General features: G+C 38.5%; 1 protein-coding gene across 2 annotated transcripts in view; it reads left to right on the top strand.

Annotated features, from left to right (window-relative positions):
* Window positions 1–19695, top strand: part of CPNE4 (copine 4) — a 236056-nt gene that overhangs the window by 189983 nt on the left and 26378 nt on the right. For both annotated transcript variants that reach the window (XM_063155822.1, XM_063155816.1), the window contains 2 exons: window positions 695–828; window positions 16932–16986. In XM_063155822.1, the coding sequence (XP_063011892.1) occupies window positions 695–828; window positions 16932–16986 (189 nt within the window). The remainder of the gene's footprint in view (window positions 1–694; window positions 829–16931; window positions 16987–19695) is intronic.

Below are 19695 nucleotides of genomic sequence, written 5' to 3'. Positions count from 1 at the left end.
ATGATTCATTAATACTTGCTTTTGCATTGACTACTGTCCACAATCTTCTCTAAGGTTTTTCAAAAACAACAACAAAACATCTTTGCAGGATTCAAGCTTTACTTTTTTACCCTGCAGCTCATGTTTAAGCTTGCTATCAACTGTGAAATTGGGAGGGTTAATTTTTAATGTTTAGATGTTTTGAAGAGAAAAAATACCAGACAAGCAATATCTACTACTACAGCCACAGTAACGATTAAAATAGCTAAGAAATATCCCTAATTGGAATTCTAATTTATGGTTTTAGTAGGACTTGTAACTCTCTATGGACATTTTTGCTGCAAAGCTTTTATGTCCTGAATGTCACCTGAGCTGGAATAATTAAATTAAGTAAGAGAACCTAGAGATAGTTAATTTGATTCATTTGTATTAGAACATAATTTTCCCCATAGAATAGCAATGCAGGTAATTTTTTACCTAATTATGCCATTTTCATTTTATTATCTCTTATTTTATAAACTGTCATTTGCTTCTACATATATTTACATGTACAATCCTAATTCCAATTTGATTAAGTGCGCTGCAAAATTACCTTTGCTGTGAGGCTGCTGTCTCTTTGCTGCAGCAGATTATTTCTGGTGAAGATACATAGTTGCTGTAGGTGTGTTTATGGCCAGAAGAGCTCTGCAGCACATTGACTTCTCTTCTTTTCCAGGTAGCTATAGATTTCACTGCATCCAACGGCGACCCCAGGAACAGCTGCTCGCTGCACTACATCCACCCCTATCAGCCCAACGAGTACCTGAAAGCTTTGGTGGCTGTTGGGGAGATTTGCCAAGACTATGACAGGTAAATAACCACGTTTGGTTGCAGAGTTGTCTCTAGAAAGTGTTTTCACAGCGTGAAATTAATGACTGCCTGTGGCTGGCTGCAGAGACTCCATGTTTAGGCACTTATGAAGAATGACAGAAAGATTAGTCTACCTTAACCTGCTTTTGCGAGTGACACTGGGTTTAGATTGGTTTCATTATAAAGAAAAGTCGCGGTTCTTGGCTGTTTGGCTGATTTGCGTGTTAAGTTTCAGGGTTGTATTCACATGTTAAAATTACATGTTAGGGTGGATTGTTCATGTGTTCAAGAGTAACAGCTTGGAGCCAGTTTTGCAGATGCTGGCAGCATCCTTTCTGATACAGTTGGGAGTCTGTGCCCTATTCTACTGAAAAGTGTTCCTGAGACATTGACTTTGAAACTGGATTTGCAGTTGCCCAAACTGCTTATTGATTATGTCTGTTTTTAGAAGTAAACCCATGGTCTTTTTCAGTGTTCTCCTGGCCTGTTGAACATTGCACTCTCTTCTAAAATCAATGTTGAACGGTACTGTGTGTGTACACAACACGCCTTTAAATAAACAAACAAATGCAAATAATTGGACCAAATATGCTTTGATTACATTATGTACTTCTGTTGCTTTCAAATAGGCTGCCTGCTTCTATCAAATTAATTGCCCATTATTAATTTAATTACTAAGTGCATTTCCTTTAAATGTTCTTTCTCTGGTGGTGAGACACCGTATCTTACACAGCTGCTCTTTCTAATATTTGCACATATGATAGATATCCACCCACCACTTTGCCATATGTAAATACCAGATCTCAAGAAAACAATGGTATTTCCATTCAAATTTGAGTTAAACTTTCTATATAAATTGTGGAGTGACGTCAGACTATGGTTTACAGGTTACTTCTTGCATATACAAACTAGCCTGCTCAGAGGCACTTCCATTTGCATGGTAATGAAATGTCTTCTCAAAAATGACAAAAATACTGTTCTCTTATGAGTTCTCCAAGAACTTGATGGTCAGATTTAGTCAATGAGTTTGAGAAAATTAATATTTTATTGCAAGTGAGCTGAGAATTCCCCAGTGATTATGCAGTAACTTAATAATTACTGGCGATAATTCAGAACATTAATAAACTTCAAAAAATAGGGAAAGGAGTAAAATGGGCTGATTTATGCACATAGAATTTTTGATTTTATTACTTAAATTGTAGGTTTTTTATAAAATTAAATAGTTAAATGGCACAGTCCCTTCTATGCAGTAATATTAACTCCAAATCAGGATTTTTCTCTCAATGAGTATATTCCAATCAGTACCAAAAAAAGAGCCAGTTATTTTTTAAATGAAATCATCAGCATCATTCTGTTCTATTGTGCTGCAGAAAATGCCTTTTGATGCTAATCAGCACAACTGAGGGTCTGAAAGCTGTGATCTAGGGCTGAACAAAAGCCAATTGTTTTCTCGTGAAGATGTCACCTTTTGGGCATGAGTTTGACCAGTACATGTTCTCAAGCTGTGGCACTATGAATTTATTTATTCCCATGGACAAGTTGATTCAACATGGTTAGTGCTTTCTGATCCAAATGTCAAGTGAGGACTTTTTCTTTATACTTGCACATTTTGAATCCAGTAACTTGGAGAGGAGAATTTAAAATTTCGCAAAACAATGAAAGAAATTAGGAGGAGCAAGCGTTCACACAAAATGATCTACAGGTTCTGTATAGACCTTTTTTGTGTTGAGTTGAAGCCTTTGTATATCTGGGCAAATATAATCTACAAGGAAATTTTCTGTATATACAGTTTAAAAAAAAAGTACAAATCCTTAAAATCTGAAATGTGGCACTGATCCATAATTGCTCCAGTGAGTCCAGTTGGGCTTCAGATAATAGAGCAGGACATCTGTTCCATATTAAGACAAGCCAGAGGTAAAAAGAAACAGACTTGCTAAACCTAAGGGCTGTTTCAAGCCAGAGTGTCATCATTTGCTTGGGGGCATGTATTTAAATAAGATTAGAATATGAGATCACACAATAGTAGTGCTCTTATGTGAAGTTTTATAGTTTGTACCCATCAGTTTTCTCAAATAGGCAGAACTGGCTGATTTCAATCCAAACCATGAAAAATAGAGTGATTTTACCTTCGTCTTGGGATTAATGTATTTGCATCAAATGTAGATGAGTAAAGTAAAATCTGTTTTTTGCCATACTTTTTGCATTCCAATAGCAGAGCTGTAGAATTCTAAGTACTTTTGCTACTTATATAAGCAGACTGGTTTTTTTAATTGTAAAAAAAACCCAAAACAACCCATATGGTTATTAATTAAAATACTTCATTAGAAACGTTCAAATTTATTTGTATGTTGGGAGGAATTGGATTAGCAAGTAATACATAGTGAGACTACACTCAAAATGCAAGTTTTTCTTTTTTAAACTCTAGCTAGTTAGATCTATCAAGCCAAATCTTCTCATATTATAGGTTTCTGTACAAATCAGCCTAGCATAATGCGCCTGTAAGCAATTAATGCTCCAAATGAAGTGTTGCCTCACATCTCTAGGTACAGTGGAATGAACCCTGCTCATCCAAGAGCACTTCTATCCAGGTTCAGAGATTCCTGAAGCAGTTAAATGAGTAGCGTTGTTTTGTATAGTTGAGCGTGAAAGAATAAGATTCATTTTTTTATCAGCAATATTCAGAGAATGAGAGAGACACTGATTATTGTCCTGATTGTAGAATTGCTGCAGTCCTGTAGGAATAGGCCAACCTGATAATGATAAGGGAAATGGAAGAGCTGCTCACCTGCACAAAATATTTAATACTTTATCTATATGGTAGCATTGTTTTGGGCTATAACCACTTTTTTCATAAGAGTGAAGATGGAGTGTGCAGGTGATATAACCAGTGGCTAACCAACAGCAGCAGTGGATCATAAAGGAAGGAGAAATATTCATTAGTTTTAAGGAATTCGATTCTAAAATGCAGTTATAAACACTGGAAAGGGGAAAACACATTAAAAACTTGAAAATAAGAAGACAGCTTCATGGAGAAGAATTTAGTTTAAGATAAATGACTCATGAATGTTTAAAAACAACCTCATGGAGTAATAAGTGAGAAATACGTATTTCTGTTTAAATATTTTCAGAAGCTTTCTTTTATATTAAAAGTTACATCACTGGTATGATTTTACCTTGAAATTGTGCAAGTCCAGTCCACATTTTTTAGCACAGAGAAATGGGAAAATGATGAAAAATCATTGGGCACTGAGTGCTTAATATTAAAAGATCTGCTTCTGTATCATTTCGTGTTTATTGTTTTACCTCAGTAATTTCTGTATTGAGTTCTCTGTATCAGAAGTCAAATAAAATGTTTTCTGGTGACCTGGAATACCAGCCTAGCCAGGATCCTGAAAAATCAGTTGGTCACTACTATATATATGTATATTCCCTCTACATGTTTTGCACAATGAGTTAGCAAGTTTACTTAAGGCAGGTGGGATTAAACCTAACTCCCTGTGCTGGCTTAGGGCTTCTAACCTTCAGCAACTCTGGTTGAACAATGGTTTTGGCCACCCATTAGTTTTGGAGCCTGGTGGAGACCCCTTCAAGAGAATGCTGCTTTCAAAGGGTGGGTGCCAGGTGTCATTGCTGGTTGAACACCCAGATATGAGGAAAGGCAAACTAATCCAACAATTGAAATAGAGGATATGTGACTAAAATCTTAGTAAAGCCATGAAGCTCTCTTAAGTTATATAATAATTTTGAATGTGTCTTGTTCTGCATGGCAGCTTTTGCCCAAAGCTCTTCAATTTGTATGATAAAACTGCATCCTGCTTGGCAGGGAACAACAACACCTATTTGGAAGCCAGAGGAAAAAACCTGGGGAATCAGGGAACATTTGCTTTCCCCTTTTGTCCCAGCATAATGTCTGACCATGTCCTGACTTGTAGTCAGGACCTGAACTACCTCTTTGTATATAAAACTAGAGGTCTACTCATGTATATTAATATATAGGTATGCATATAACAGAGAGCTATTAAATATGTATGTACAATATTTAGTGTGAATACAGAGCCATTCAGCAAAAAAAAAAAAGATTTTTTGTGCTGTTTACATCTTCCCTCTGTGCAGAGCAAATCCATAAGCCATAATAACAACAGTGTTCACAGTTTATTAAAATGGCTGGTGCTTTGATCTTAATGATTTGTTTTACCGGTGCTGGAATACAAGCAAGTAGCCATGAGTGTAGCTCATCCTTCATTCTGCAGTGATTGCTGTTTCTATCAAAGGAAAAATGGGCTGGAATGGTACTGTAAATAGCTTGTTTGCAAGGATAAATGTTTTCCTTGTACACAGTGCTAAAGGCTGAAATACTTCCTGAATGATCTTATATTATTGCAGGTTTTAATGATGTTATTGTGGGTGAAGCCTATGGCAGGTCTTGCAAATCTGCTCCTCACTTTGAAATCTGGTTTCTGCAGTTAGTAGTTTTTCTTTTGCTTGTGCTTATTAAGAATCTTATTAAATTACATTAAATATTTATCTTTGCATTAAAACTTCTGTTCTGAATCAGCAAGACACTAGAGCTTATTGTCTAATCCCATTGAATTCAGTCTGACTCAAGCTAATCCTGAGGTATTATGCAAAGTATAGACGGCACTAAAATGGAATTAAGAGTTTTACTGAATTTGAACTTTATTATTAATTGTTTGCCCCACACACAAATGCCCACTGCCTCCCATTTACCTGGCTGATTTTTTAAATTTTTTTCCTACACCTAGTTTTATGTTAGTGGATACATTCAGATTCTTCATTGGATTAATTAAAAGCATTCACAAACAAGTAGGAGAATCAGTTTTTGTGTGATAAATCAATATTCATTCATCGAAAAGACAAGATTAGAGGTAGTTTATCAAAAGCATTTACTGCATTGGATATTTGTGGAACTCCTGTTCTTGATGGGCCATCCCCATTCTTATCTAGGCACTCAATGCATGATTCCATGTATTTAAGCACACAGTTTTGTAAAGTCCTGTCAAATTTATCTTTTTTTTTTATCCAAAACCTATTTCAAAATAGTCTTTATTCTTAATTATTTTAAATCTCTCTGTTAATTCATTCACTCTTAAAGATACTGCAGATTTTTCTTCAGTTTCAAGATTCATTGAAACACATGGAAGATAAACTCTGTTTCCTGACACTGAAGTTTTCTTTTCATTAGGCAAATAGTCTCCTTAACTCTAAATCTTCAAGTAACTCCTTGAAAGTGACATTCACACTGAGAGAGTGTGTTAACAAATAAACTGCTAGTGTAAAACATACTTGACCAGCAACCTCCCCAAAGGCCACTAATGAACAAAGAGTACATTTTTCCTGCAAAGGGCAGGATCTATTTATGTGTAGAGCTCTACAAAATACTTAGGAATGAAAATTTAGAAACCAGGCCACATTCCACAAAAGACATGAAACTCCTGAAGTCAGTCTGAGTTGCATCATTACCTTCTGCAAACAATTAATTGCAACAGTTGCTGATTAAATGCAAAACTTGCTCTTTATGGTTTCTTTTTCATATTTTAGGCCTGAGCAAGTATGTTCACTATGACTGAAAACTGTTTATAAGCCCTTCCTGCTCTGTAAACTGCACTTCAAATTTTAGAAGGAAAAAAATGAAAGGAGAAAATAAAAGGACCAGGGTTCCCAGCCCAATATGATGCTTTTGGTGTAGATCTAAGAAGTGAAAAAAACACATGCCTGAGTGGTTTCAACTGTCCCAGAAATATTTTTCCTGAGGTACCAGCAGAGGGCAGTTGGGGAAGAGAAAGAGAACGAGGGATTTGTAACACAGTACGTGTTATAGAAATCATCTATAAATCAGTGCAATCAGTCCCAAATACAAATATCAATCCTTACTTAAATACTGTGATTTCAATTAAGGCTTTAAGTGGAGAGAGATCCCAGAGTTTACACCTTTCTTTAGTAATCAGAAGCTTGTCCCCAAGAAGCACTTAACAGGTCACTTCATCCTGAAGCTCTGTCTGGGTTTGTGGATGAAAACTCAGAAAGCTACATTGACTGGAAGGATCTGTCTCTAGGAAATTTTGCCAGACACCAAGAGAAAAGCAGCAATTTGCTTTGATTGTGATAGTAATACAATTGTAGTTCATTAAAACCGAGGCAAAAGAATGATGCCTAGAATTACTGGCGCTATATCTGACATTAAATATTTCATGAAGTTCCTACATAGAGCTGTAGATGTTAAAATTTTATCTACTCATGCAGATCAATAAATAAAAATATGCTTAATTATTAAGCATCTCTCTTTATCACTTTAATTACAGAAACAACCTTTCTTGAGGCTGTTTAGCAAAAAGCCTGATTAGCATATCTAAACAAGTTTAAAAATCTTCAGAGGAAAAGACATGAATCTTTTTATTTAGTGCTTTAATAGGACCAAATTTGCATAGACATACAACAAAACAAGAATTGAGAAACAGTAACCTATACAGACAAACTTGTAGCTTATGTTTGTCAACAAGCTCAGGTGTGGGTAAACATATTCTGAAGTGTTTGGATTACCCAGGTCTAGAACTGCACTGGCAAAAAGGAACCATTGATAGATTCCATTTACAAACTGCAGTGAAAATCCTTGGATTTAAGCTGACGACCCAGACTGGCACAATTACATAATGAATGCAAACATTTATTCAGTATTTGACCTTGCAGAACCTGTCATTTGTAGACTTCTGCCACATAAGAGTTCCCACATCACCAAGGAGTTTCCACAATCACTACTTTTTATCCCAAGAATCAGTACGGAAGAATTAGTCTCATACACCAACTGTGTTGGGAAGATGACTTCATAATGGCTTCTTTTGCAAATGTACATACATGCAGATGTGTGGGGGTGTGTGCATGTATTTAAATACACATCCATACATTTATACACATCTGTGTATATGTACACATCTATCTGCCCCTTCTCTGGGCAGATCCTGACAATTCTTGCAGCTCTGCCTTTTCCATTGCCAAGTTTTCATCTTTGTGCCTTTTCTTCCAGGAACTCAGTTCCTATGCCAATGCATCAGTCACAAGCAGTCCCTTCCAAGTTTCTTTTGTCACAAAACTGCTTAGCTGCAGCTACCTCCAAATGCTTTTCAGACCTCTGCTGCATTCTGTCAGCTGGTAGAAACCTGAAAATCTGAACTTTCTACATGGCTTTTCTGTGTGGTCTGTACTATTTCTCAGCTCAGCTTGAAATCTCCTCTGAGGAGCATTGATCAGTGCAGTACTTGATGCTTTTCTGCAACTGTGCAAATGGGTAGTGTAGGGATTTCTCTGTCAAAAGTCCTTTCTGAAGAAAAGTACATGACATGTAAAGCCCTGCAAACATTGCATTCCACCTACTGCTGTTGAAACCAGACATTTGTGTAAACAATGAGTAAATGTTCATAAGTAAAGGAGCAATTTCTGTTGTCATTTTCACTGATGCCATTTGATATTAATTTAGTGCACCTTTAGTCAATGCAATCCTTTCCACAATTTCAGAAGCATGGCTTTACTCTTTGCATTGTTAAGGACATCACTGGTTTAGTAATCCACTCCATTATATTAGGGTATAGCTGAGAATTATTCACATTTGGAAACCCATCTGTGGGGCAAATGAACACCTTGCCTGAGTTGACCTTAACAGGTTTATGTGTCCAATTGCTCAGTTAAAACTAGTTAATTCTTGTGAATTAAGTTGCATTTATTATCATAGTATCACCTCCAAATTCTTGTGAAATTGACCTTGGTCAGAGATTCCAAATTATCAGATGAACAGAAGATAGTAACCCATTTCCTCCTGCATATTAGGTGATGCCTAGCTGAATGTGTGTAGTCATCAGTACACTTCAATTATGGTATTGCTTTAACTTATTTTCTTAGTGTTCTTCATTTTGACTTAATATCATTCCAGTTTTGGTAAAATTACATCAGCAGCTCATTTGATTGCATTAAGTCACTGTATCATCTCTAGAAAGGTTTTATCCTGCTCATCCTAGAAAGTTCATTTGTATCTTGAGAGCATTTGATGAGAAATTCCTCTCCCAGCAGCTCTCTGTATATATATATATATGCCAATGCAGTCCTGGGATCCCCTCTTCCCATCACCCCCCTTATGGACAGATATTTTCTGATATAAAAGTGTTGCAGAGCAAGATCTCTTACCAACCCTTTTCAATGTAATTTGTAAAAAAGGAGAGAATTATGTGCATATGTGGTGGCAAAGCTTTTGTTCTTGTGGTTGCCTAGTGCAGCACACACTGTCAGCCACACTTGTGGTTCAGGAGGGCAGGGCCCCATCTCTGTTCAGTCTGGGGTTCTTCACAACCTGGTGGAATTCAGCCTCCTGCTTGCAGTGTGGCCTTCAAGACATGTCAGATTTTAAACATCTGAGATTACAGATTGTGTGAAAATCACCTTTTCAGTGATGGCACAGATGCCATCATCTATGCATAATGCCACAGATAAGCCAAATCACTATATATAGAGTTAGTGTTTTGGAAGGTTTAGAGACATGCCAATCCCTTAAAATACAAGACTGTCTGAAAACTGCCTGGTTTGAGAAGTTAAAGACAACTTGTTGTAGCCTCTTGCAGCATCTCCTTTCCTTGTTTATTCCCAGTTGTAGAGTCTCATTTATTTTTCAAGATGCATTTTACTGAATTGGGTCATTCATGTAGGCATAAATCAGGTCATTGCAATTTATTTGTTATCTTGCAGGGGAGCTTGACATTTTGTCTCACCTTCCTGATTATGTTATTTTATTAGGCTATTCTTCTAGCAAGTGATAGATCTCACTGCCATTTCCTTATGATAGATCTCACTGCCATTTCCTTTTGCTTAACCTACTCCTCCCTAAATCTCTGGAGACTTTTTTTTACTGTGTGTATTCCCCAGCCTCAAAATTTCTGAATTTACTTGATATTTTTACCCTGCAGAGCTTCTTTTGCAATTCTTTAATGTTAACAAGGGCAAGTTTAAATCCATTGTATCTGGATTTGGCTTGGTTAGTTATTTCATGAGTTGATGCCTTTTGGTGGTTAGCTTCAGGGGATTTGTATTCCCCTGCTTCATTAACTATTTCTTCCTCAGGTGAGACAGGCGTTGCTTCATATTTTTGAAACATTATTACATGACAGCATCTATTTCTCAGTATTTAGCAGATTCCAGCTCCCCTAAGGTGCCTGAGAGCTGTAATTAAGGACAGTGAGTGAACTTTAATGTCAGGGTTTTGCACCCAATGACGTAGCATCTCTGTGAGAGCCCAGACCATGATGTACTGTAGCAGTGATTTACCACTGATTTACATGCTCCCAGACCTCTTTTGTGACCAAGATGGATGATTATCATCCTTGCTACTCCACTGGAAATCACTGTGCATTATAGACTGAATGCCAGGCTGTGTCAGGCACAGAGCAAGCTTGACGCAACACGCAGTAACCTGGCCAAAACCAGGGATGTGGTTGTATCAAACCAGACCTGAAACCACACAGTGAATATGTGGTGACAGAGGAGCAACCCCTTAGGGAAGAATCCAGGTCAGTGGGTGAAAACACTGCTACTGCTGAACTCCTGTGGTCTTTCTGGCTCTGACTGGGGCAGGCTGAGAGCTGGACCAAAGCCTGGCTCTGCACCCTGGAGAACAGGTGGCTGTGCAAGAGTGCAAGTGGTGAAATGGATGGGCTCTGGTCCCTTCAACTGAAATGGTTTTATTTAGCCCTATTTGATCATAGAATCATGGAATGGCTTGGGTTGCAAGGGACCAACCCCCATGCCAGATCATGTCCTTTATTTGCCCAGCTCTGCTTGCAAAGCGGGAGCTGAAAATGTTTAAATATTTCAAATGATTTCTGTATTCTGTGTTTTCTTTGGAACTGCTGTTAATCCCTGTAAGCTGTTATGATTCACAATTTACTGGCATCAAGCCCTTGTCAGATAAGTACTAAATAATATACTCAGAACATGATTCATTCATATGCTTTAGAAAAGAAAAAATTCAGTTTGTAGTCTTCCAGTTCACTCCCTGAACATGAAAGATTACAATTTTAATTGAGTTTAGAGATAACTCTATTTTGTTTGTGCTGTTTGCTGTTTTCTCTTCTATCTTTACCTTTTCTGAGCTGTTCTCCCCCTTCCTCTTTCCATGCCCCTTTCTCCTCCTTCTTTCTCTCCTCACATTCACACCTTTTTTAATTACATGTGTTACACACCTCCCTTTTTAATGTTGTCAATTTGAAATTTCTTACTAACAGAGGAAAATTATCTGATTTTGTCATAAAAAAGTATGTCAAGTAGAGCAGATCAACAGTTTACTCTTTTAAGACCGGAATTGAAAATGAAAGGCATAATAATTGATTTTGCTGCCTCCAGTACTTTTAAAATATCTCCCTGGTAGTTCTGATCTGACCTAAGACCAAAATTACAAGTGACAGCTTAATATCCAGGGATTTAAGTCTGGTATTCTCCTTGCAAGCTGTAAATTTCAGATTCTCAGGTATTTGCGACTAAAAGTGAGCTCTTAGTGCTTCTCTCTCCTCACTCCATGTTTTTTCCTTCCCCCCATCCACTGCATCATTAGTACTGCTTGTGCTACTGTGTTATTCCAGCATAGAGCGAGCAGGTTTTCATGCTGATGGTCTCCAAGGTCAGTTAAGTAGCATCCATAAAAATGCTGCATTGGATTCAAGAGAATAAACTTAAGGACAGCTACAGCTACATACCACTGGGCTTTAATGGGAACCAATAAAATTAGTCCAGAACAAGTTGTGCAGGTGGCTAGCTAGGAGTTAATCTTTCAGATTTAATAAATTCAGAATTAATATAGAATGGTTTAGGCCTTTTTTCTCCATACAATTAAAAACCCAGATTCCAAATTTCAATCTCGAAAAGCAACTGATTTACAGAGACTATGGTCCTGGCAACCTTTTTGAATCCAGGTATTGCTGCACTGCTGAGTATCTCAAGCATCATCTCTCCCTGGGGCTTCTGAGGAGGTTGCAAAATGTCTTTAGTGTCTGACTAATTAATTTTACCTAGTGGAAGAGTTTTCTCCATCTCATTAATAGGAATAGCAAATCTTTTCCAGAATAAATGTAATATCCTGATTTCAATGATACTCTATGTCAGAAGGTACCAGTGGTTAATGAGACAGGATTTTGAAATGTTCTTTATTTTGTCTATTTATAATAAGCATATTTCTTTCCTTCCAGTAGCCCCTTTCACTGGACTTCCTAGTGAAATAGAAAATAGGATCATTATCTGTATCACTTTTACAGATTTACAAAACCATAATATTACCTCTATTCATCTCTTTTCCTGTAGGTGCAGTACAGGTCACTGAAATCTCTCTTCTCTCTGCCCCATTAGTGTTTTGATTTGTCATTGCCTTTGCTCTGCTTCCAGTAGAGAGCTTGAAGGATGGGTGGTTAAAACTAAGCAATGTCTCAAAAGGACAATATTTTCAGATATTATTTTCTGCTATTGAGTTATGCTATTTTTGAGGTTACTGACAAACTTTTTTCTAGCTGGTTGTATTTCTGTTCAGAAGACTGCAGTCTTGGAGCCCTGACCATTAATTTCTCTGTGCATTAATTTACATTGATCAATATGAACACTGAATCTGAACCTGCTCCCTGATTTTTCTTTCAGGGTGACTGAAGACTACAAACTGAATTGTTTCTTTTCTAAGGCATATGAATTAATCATGTTTCTGAGTATATTATTTAGTACTTATCTGACAAGGGCTTGATGCCAGTAAATTGTGAATCATAACAGCTTACAGGGATTAACAGCAGTTCCAAAGAAAATACAGAAATCATTTGAAATATTTCAACATTTTAAGCAATGCCATAGATCTGCTCAGTCTTGGGTACCTTTCAGTAATATATGCATGTTTGACTGAAAAACTATCAGAAGTCATATACATCTGTGCTTGCATGACTACTCATGGTCCTTAAATTACTGGGTATAAAATTCATAGTCTGATGCTTTTGCTTTTTTGATCTTCATGTCAAGTACTTCAGCTTTTTGAAAATTATGCCACATTTAAATTTTCAAGGGAACCTATGTAGAACAAAGAAATTATAGAAGGTGAAGTAGATGTGACAGAGTAATTTTGTAAACATTCTGCCAAGTCACAGTCCTCTATTTCTTACTTGATTCTGTAAATTTCAGGTTCTATAGAACTAGCTTTTTTTCCAGTTGCATGTTTCTCTCCTGTCCTTTCCCTTTATCAATCTGCCTCCAGCAGGACAGTGCAGGCAGTTTCCTTTTGTGCATCAAGGACACTCTGGCCACCTTTAAACAAAACAAGTCAAAGTTCCTGAGGTTGCCTGAGGCCAAGCACATGACACTGCCCATGTCCTTGTGTCTCAGCTTTCTTCCTCCCAGTACAAACTGGTGATGCCCAAACTGCATTTGGGAGCAGTGTCAGGCAGAGCTGGACCTGATGCCTTGTGAAGGCTGACCTAAAACAGAGGCTGGACAGAGTTAAAGAATAAAGTAGGTATTTATCAAAAGGCCTCAATGGGTACACCTTGGGCAGTACAAGAGCCCAGCCAGGGCTACACCCAAGCTGAGCCCAAAATGGACAACCAATCATGAGGTCTCTCACTTTCATAAGTTCTGGTCCATCAGCATATTGGAGTTAACTGTCCAATTATAGCTTTAGATTATGAAGTCCCATCCTTCTTGTTTTTCTCTTTTCATTCCACTGTTGTTTATGCTCTTGGGTCTGAGATTTGGATCAGTTGTCCTTGGTCCCCAGCTAGAGTGAGAATTGCTTTGTCCACCCACTCTGTGAAGAGAGCTTACCATCCCCCAACATGAAGCTCAGAACTACACACCAAAGCAGCACAGAATCTGAAAAATACAAAAGCCAAAGCCCTGAGGTTTGGTCTGAGGCATCAGACCCAGCACAGTCCCTGGGAGGTCTCTGGGGGTTCTGGTTGGCAGAAGCCAGTGCTGCACCAGAGAGGGTGCTCACAGATCATGTCTGTGGCTATGTCCCATTGCTTCAACCAGGGTTACAGGCCTGTTTCCTACTATAAATGACACCCAAATGTCTGAGCAAGCACTATGAAGAAAAAGGAAACTGGTTCTCACTTTTCTTCTTTCGAGTGAGTTTCAATTACAAAGAAAAGTCATTAGAGCAAATCCCTTTCCTACTGAAATGCCAGGCTGAGAAACAAGGCTGGAGTCTCTGATGCATGTGATTCACCCCTGAGGCAGGAGAAAAATCTTCTTTTCATTTTCTGACTGTAGTTTAAGTCCCTGAATGGCCTAACCCTTGACATAGCTTCCAGAAGCTGGGAAGCTGCTCTGCTTTCTTCTGCATGCTGCCCTGATATCCCCGGGCCTTTTAGAGCAGCTCTGCCACACCACAAAAGGATTATCCTGGAAGTGAGAGAATTCTTGTCTGCCCTTCTGGGTCACTTTTTCCCTGCTGTGTCTCAGTAGTGCAGGACAAGCAGAATGAGGGCAGCAGGCTCAGCTGTAGGATTTGTTTCTCATATGATCAAGCGAAGAGTGGATGGGAAAACTAGAGGGGGTTATATTGTAAAACTCCACTGAGCCATTAAACTGCTCATTTCCTAAAGAGTAAATATTGCTAAACACCTTGTTTTGTGTGGTAGAAGGAGAATACATTTAAATACATACATTTGAATTTTATTTTTATTCTGAAAGCTATCAGCTGCAATTTTTGAGGTGTGGTCAGGGAATGACATTATGATCTTTTTTATGCAAGGGATGTCATTAGTGTCAAAAGTTTCCCTTCTTACCTTAAAAATCAAGCTCCAGTAGCACGTGAGAGTTAATTTCTTGGTCCCAGCAGCTTGAATCAAATTACTAGAGGTATGGACTTAAATTCTGGTGAGCTGCCTAATGAGAGTGTGGAGCTATTCTGGCTGAGACAACAGAAAGTACTAAGCACAGAAGACCCCAGAACACTCAAAAAAGCAGCCATATGGAGCCCCATCCTGAGGGGCTACATGTTCCTGCTTTACTCTTTCACAATGTAATGGCTGCACTTATTCAAAAAGGAGATGTGGGAGGTTCAAACATGAAGACAAGTGTCCTGACTGTGGAGGTAAGGCATTCTGGGTGCAGAATAACAGTGGGGGCTGTGCCACTGTGTGACTGGGAATGTGGGAGGCTCACCACCAGAAGGAGAATCCAGGCTGCTGGAGGTATGACTTATTGCTGCAGAGCAGAAGATGGAGCTGTGGATACAAGAGTGCCTACACTTGTTTACACTCCAGAAACACTGCAGTGGAATTCAGGCACTGGATGGGTTCAGGCATCTCCCAGTTGTATAACTGCTGCCAGCATTGAACTTAGACACTTGTGTTCAACCTAAGTAAAATTCTAAGTAAAATTCTTTTTTAGTCTTTGTTTGTTCTTGCCCCAAATCAATTAACTACAGCTCCAAATAGTTTGATTTTCTAATCCAGCCATGCTTAATCATTTATGTAAAACAAGATTGATTTTTTTCCCCCCCTTTCAGATTCTTTTCTAATGATTTCTTCTTTCTTGCCCTCAAAGTGTGCCTGAATTCCCTGCATCCATTTGTAAGGGCTTTCCCTCTTCCAGGAGTGTTTAATCAAAGAGAATGCTATCAGCAGGTGGTTAGCATAGAACGTCAGCAGCCACTTCATTTCTGACATCTCTTGGGAAAAAAATGTTTCATTACCGTGCAAATGATGTTAGTCTTCCTTTCCAAGATCCATTGTCACATGGTGTAACATATGGTACACAGAACTGTGCTCCCAAGATTTATGCAGCAGAGGGGACACAGTTCTGCTTTCTTTTAAATTTTTCTTTAGGTTGTATCTGAAATATCATGGTGCCTTTAACAGCCTATGCCAGACAAAAGAACTGAGCAGCTTTAATGGGTGCTAATATCTTTTTGGAGTCTGTCTGGGATGTGAATTATTCAGTTGATACTTGGAGTGGCCATCTCTTGAACTACACCAAAAATACTGAAGCTGCTAGCCTCTCCTGGGAATTTTTAAAAGTTCCAATCATGGTAGTTGGAATTCAACTTTTCCAAGGGCCGTGAAACCCTGTAAGTAGACTAGGGTAAACTTAGTCTGATTCATCAGAGGACTGGAGTACAGTTCAGTGACATCAGTGAGACTTCAGGATATGTCTGGAATTAAGCATATGTTTGAGTGAATTGTTGACCTCAAGTGTATGATCAAGTGCTTTGCTGACTCAGGGACAAGACATTCCTTGCAGCTTGTTGTTTTCCACTTTGCCATCTGGGAAGAGGCAGCTTGACAGCATGTGGGCAGTGTGAGACATTATTGCATTTCTGAAAGGGTATTAACAGCTTTGAAGTTTCCAGGTTCTCTGAATCAGGTATTTTTTCTCCTGCATGTCTAACTGGGGTAAAATAACCTCACTGTAGTGTCTGAAAGCAAACTGACCATGCCAAGGCATTTTGGCAGGTTATCAGTCAATCTAAGCTTAATTAAAATAATCTCATGTTTTAGTGGAACTGCTAAAGATGCAGGTGGAAAGCTGTACAGAACCTGCAGGTTTGGGACCATGAAATTGCCCCTTTCTGATATTTTAGGAAGTGCCTTTTGAGCAACTGGACAACTGTAAATTTGTAAACACTTTTAATCTGAGTCATAGCTTCACTAGATTCATTTTCTGAGCTGGGGGAGCACATCCATATTTATATGAAATAAATGTTGTTACAGGCTCTTCAGTCAACAAACTCTCTTGTTTCAGCCAGGTAATGCAAAAGAGTGGGTAATACAAACTTGTTATTGCATTTGTGGGGGAAGTAAAAGACATCCTGATCTTTCAGTATTCTCCAAGTGATTTTAACTGCCCAAAAATACTAGGAGCTCTACTGAAAAATCTTCCATAACACACTCCCCCTAATTTGTTCAGTACACAACCCTACTTCTCCAATCCAGTACCCTTCCACTCTGCCATGACTTAGAAGCCATTTCTGTGCTGTTGTGAGGCTTTGCATTTCTCATGAGTGCATACAGAGGAATAAATGTTTATTATAAAAATATTTCTCTATGGGTACTCTTATACTTTTTTTCATTCTTTTCCAGTGACAAAATGTTCCCAGCCTTTGGATTTGGAGCAAGAATACCCCCAGAATACAAAGTAGGTGCCTAAGTGTAATTTTCTAATTTCCTTGAGTTATGAGACTCAAATTAAGGGAGAAATGGTGAAAGGCAAGGCAGTGGCAAACGGAAACAGCTACTCTGCTTGTTTTCTTCCATCTGGCTTTCTCATCCAGTGATCCCCAGTGAAACCAGAAATCAGACAGGGCTAGACTTAAAATAATTGTTTGATGATGCCCAAAATATTTTATGGTATTGGAAAAGCTTTGTTAGTGGATGGTAAGAGGAGAAATGATGTTTTGAGCATCCCTTGCCAAACATCTTCCTGAAAATAAAGACTTGAGAAGAATTTGGCAAAATTCCATGTCATGGCAGACACTGTCATTGAGTCGACAATGTTCTTGTATTTCTCTGCCAGGAAGAGAAATACAAGAGCATGTAGCCATGCTAGAGAGAAGTGGTATTTCTAAACAAAAAAACCCCAAAAACTAAACAAAAATAAAAACAAAAACAACAACAAAAAATTTTAAAAGTGATCTGCAGTGATGCTGCAACTGTGAGCATAAATATGCCATCTAGTAGGGTTGAAGACAGTGAAGTAAAAGAAGGAGCATCCACCCAAAAATAAAGGCCCAAGAAAAAATAAGGAGAAATTCAAATTCTTTGTTTCACAGAGGTTGTGTGGGCAGAAGAGTAGTTCTGCATAGATAAGTAACCAAAATCTTGGTGGGCAATCTGCAACCCAGGTACTGTCTGAAAAGGAGAAGTATCAGCCATCTAATAATGCAGACTTCATCCAGTGTCCCTGTGTGCCCTGCTCTGGTTGTGTCTCTGGGCTGTGGCTGAGGTAGGGAGGTGAACACTAGCCAAGTAAGAATTTCTGAGAGGGATTGTGTGCATTCTGCCTTGTAAGGCATGAGTCAGCAGATGAGCAAACATGCACCAGTGTGTTCCTCATGGCTTGTAGGCTTGGTACCTGCAGAAGAATAACAGTAGTGATGTACAGGGAATTTGATACATGTCTTGCAAACAGATGTCTAAGGTAAGTTCATGTATGTTTTAACAACATTGCTTTCTCAGCTTGTCTGTGCCTGGCAAGGTGTTTGCCTTGCTTTGTTCCTTAAGGGTAACACCAGTGTTAGTGCTTTCCAAAGTCAGAGATGTCTTCCAGGGCTTTGATATACATTTTAATGTGGTATTATGAGCTCAGACCATCTGTGTCTGTTGTATGTTTGTTCCAACTGCAGCAGCTGACAACCATCACTCTTATTTAAGGTCTTGTGTCAGGGCCTGGTTGTTCCAGCATCTATGAGGTGACCACTGGTGCATGGGGGAAAACTTACAACATTTCCAGTCATAGGGAGTCATCCTAATCTAAGGACTGCTTGAAGGAAGGTGTTACTGTGTCAGCTGAAGTCAGATAAAGATCCCAGCACAAAGGTGCTCTTCTCAGCCAAAATAATCAGCTGGTAGCACTGATACTTCAGGTCACATGAACCTGTTGGCAACAATGCAGTTTTGTTAGACTCCAGTATCATCCTTCTCACCTGATTGTGAGAGCACATTTCAGGTGCTAGCTGGAAAACAGATGTCTTGCCAGAAAGTAACTTCAGGGGTCTGTGTAACCAATTGTTCCTGCAATCACAAACATCAATTGGTTTTCTGCTTTGGCAGAATTAGTGTTTGGATAACTTCCTGACAAATGCCCTTAAGAAACTCAGATAATTGCACTGAACTTAGTAGTCCATGAATGAATGAGGAGTCTTATCCTGTAGCATGAGCTTTCCTCAACAGTCTGTCCATTGCTAACTTCTCAAAGCAAGAAAATGAATGGGACTCAGGACCTTCAGATTTTGCAAAGTTCAGGAAAAGTAAGGGTAAACTTCAGAAGATGGGGCTGCTTTCTTGTGGATTACATACGTGTGACTAAATAAAACAAATCCCAAAGTAAATGGAGATGCCGCTGAAGGCCGGAACAACATCTTTAATTTCTGCTATGGAAACTTGTGACAAAACGTGACAAAGACAAAATGACATGACATCAGCTCTCAAACATAATAAAATTTTGAAGAAGGCAAGAACCACATTGCAGGGGACAAACTCTTCTGTGCCACAGTTGGGGACCAATAATCAGCTTGGTGTCTATCACGGGCACATCCAGCTGGAACTGTATGAGGAGTTAACAGTCATCTGTGCCATAGTTCAGTCCCTCCCTTAATACTCTACACAGTCCATGAAAGTACCTGGCTTCTTAAAATAAATCATATCAATACTTCTGGGTCCCTGCTTGGCTTTGACTGCTCTTCTGAATTCAAAGATACGTCCTTCAAGAGTGAAAGGTCACCTTCATCATGATGCATTATTAAATCAGGACAAATAAACCAGAAAATCCTTCAGTAACTTAGTCTACACTCGTATAAAGTAAATTCAAAGCCAACAATGATTAGGTTTTGATGTGGAAGATAGCAAGGATGCATAGGAAATGGAGAAGAAACAGATAAAATTAAAAGTAACAGAGACTGAAGGAAAAAAGTGCTGCCAAGTTTCTTCCTTAACCTTTTATTTCCTGCTGCAAAAATGTGCTAACATGCTAGACACCACAGCAACAGTGCAGATCTGGTGCTATTCAAATGAGCTTTTCATGTTTTCAGTCACAGGTACTACAAGTCATACATACCATACATTTGTTTTACTAAAGGACAGCAGTGCCACTACTGTAACAATTTTACATCTTCAAATTTAAGTTGAA

This window comes from Melospiza melodia, chromosome 1 (assembly GCF_035770615.1).
Source record: "Melospiza melodia melodia isolate bMelMel2 chromosome 1, bMelMel2.pri, whole genome shotgun sequence".
NCBI classification, from domain to species: Eukaryota; Metazoa; Chordata; class Aves; order Passeriformes; family Passerellidae; genus Melospiza; species Melospiza melodia.
Note: the sequence above shows the minus strand (reverse complement) of the source record. Positions and strands in the feature narration are given on the sequence as shown.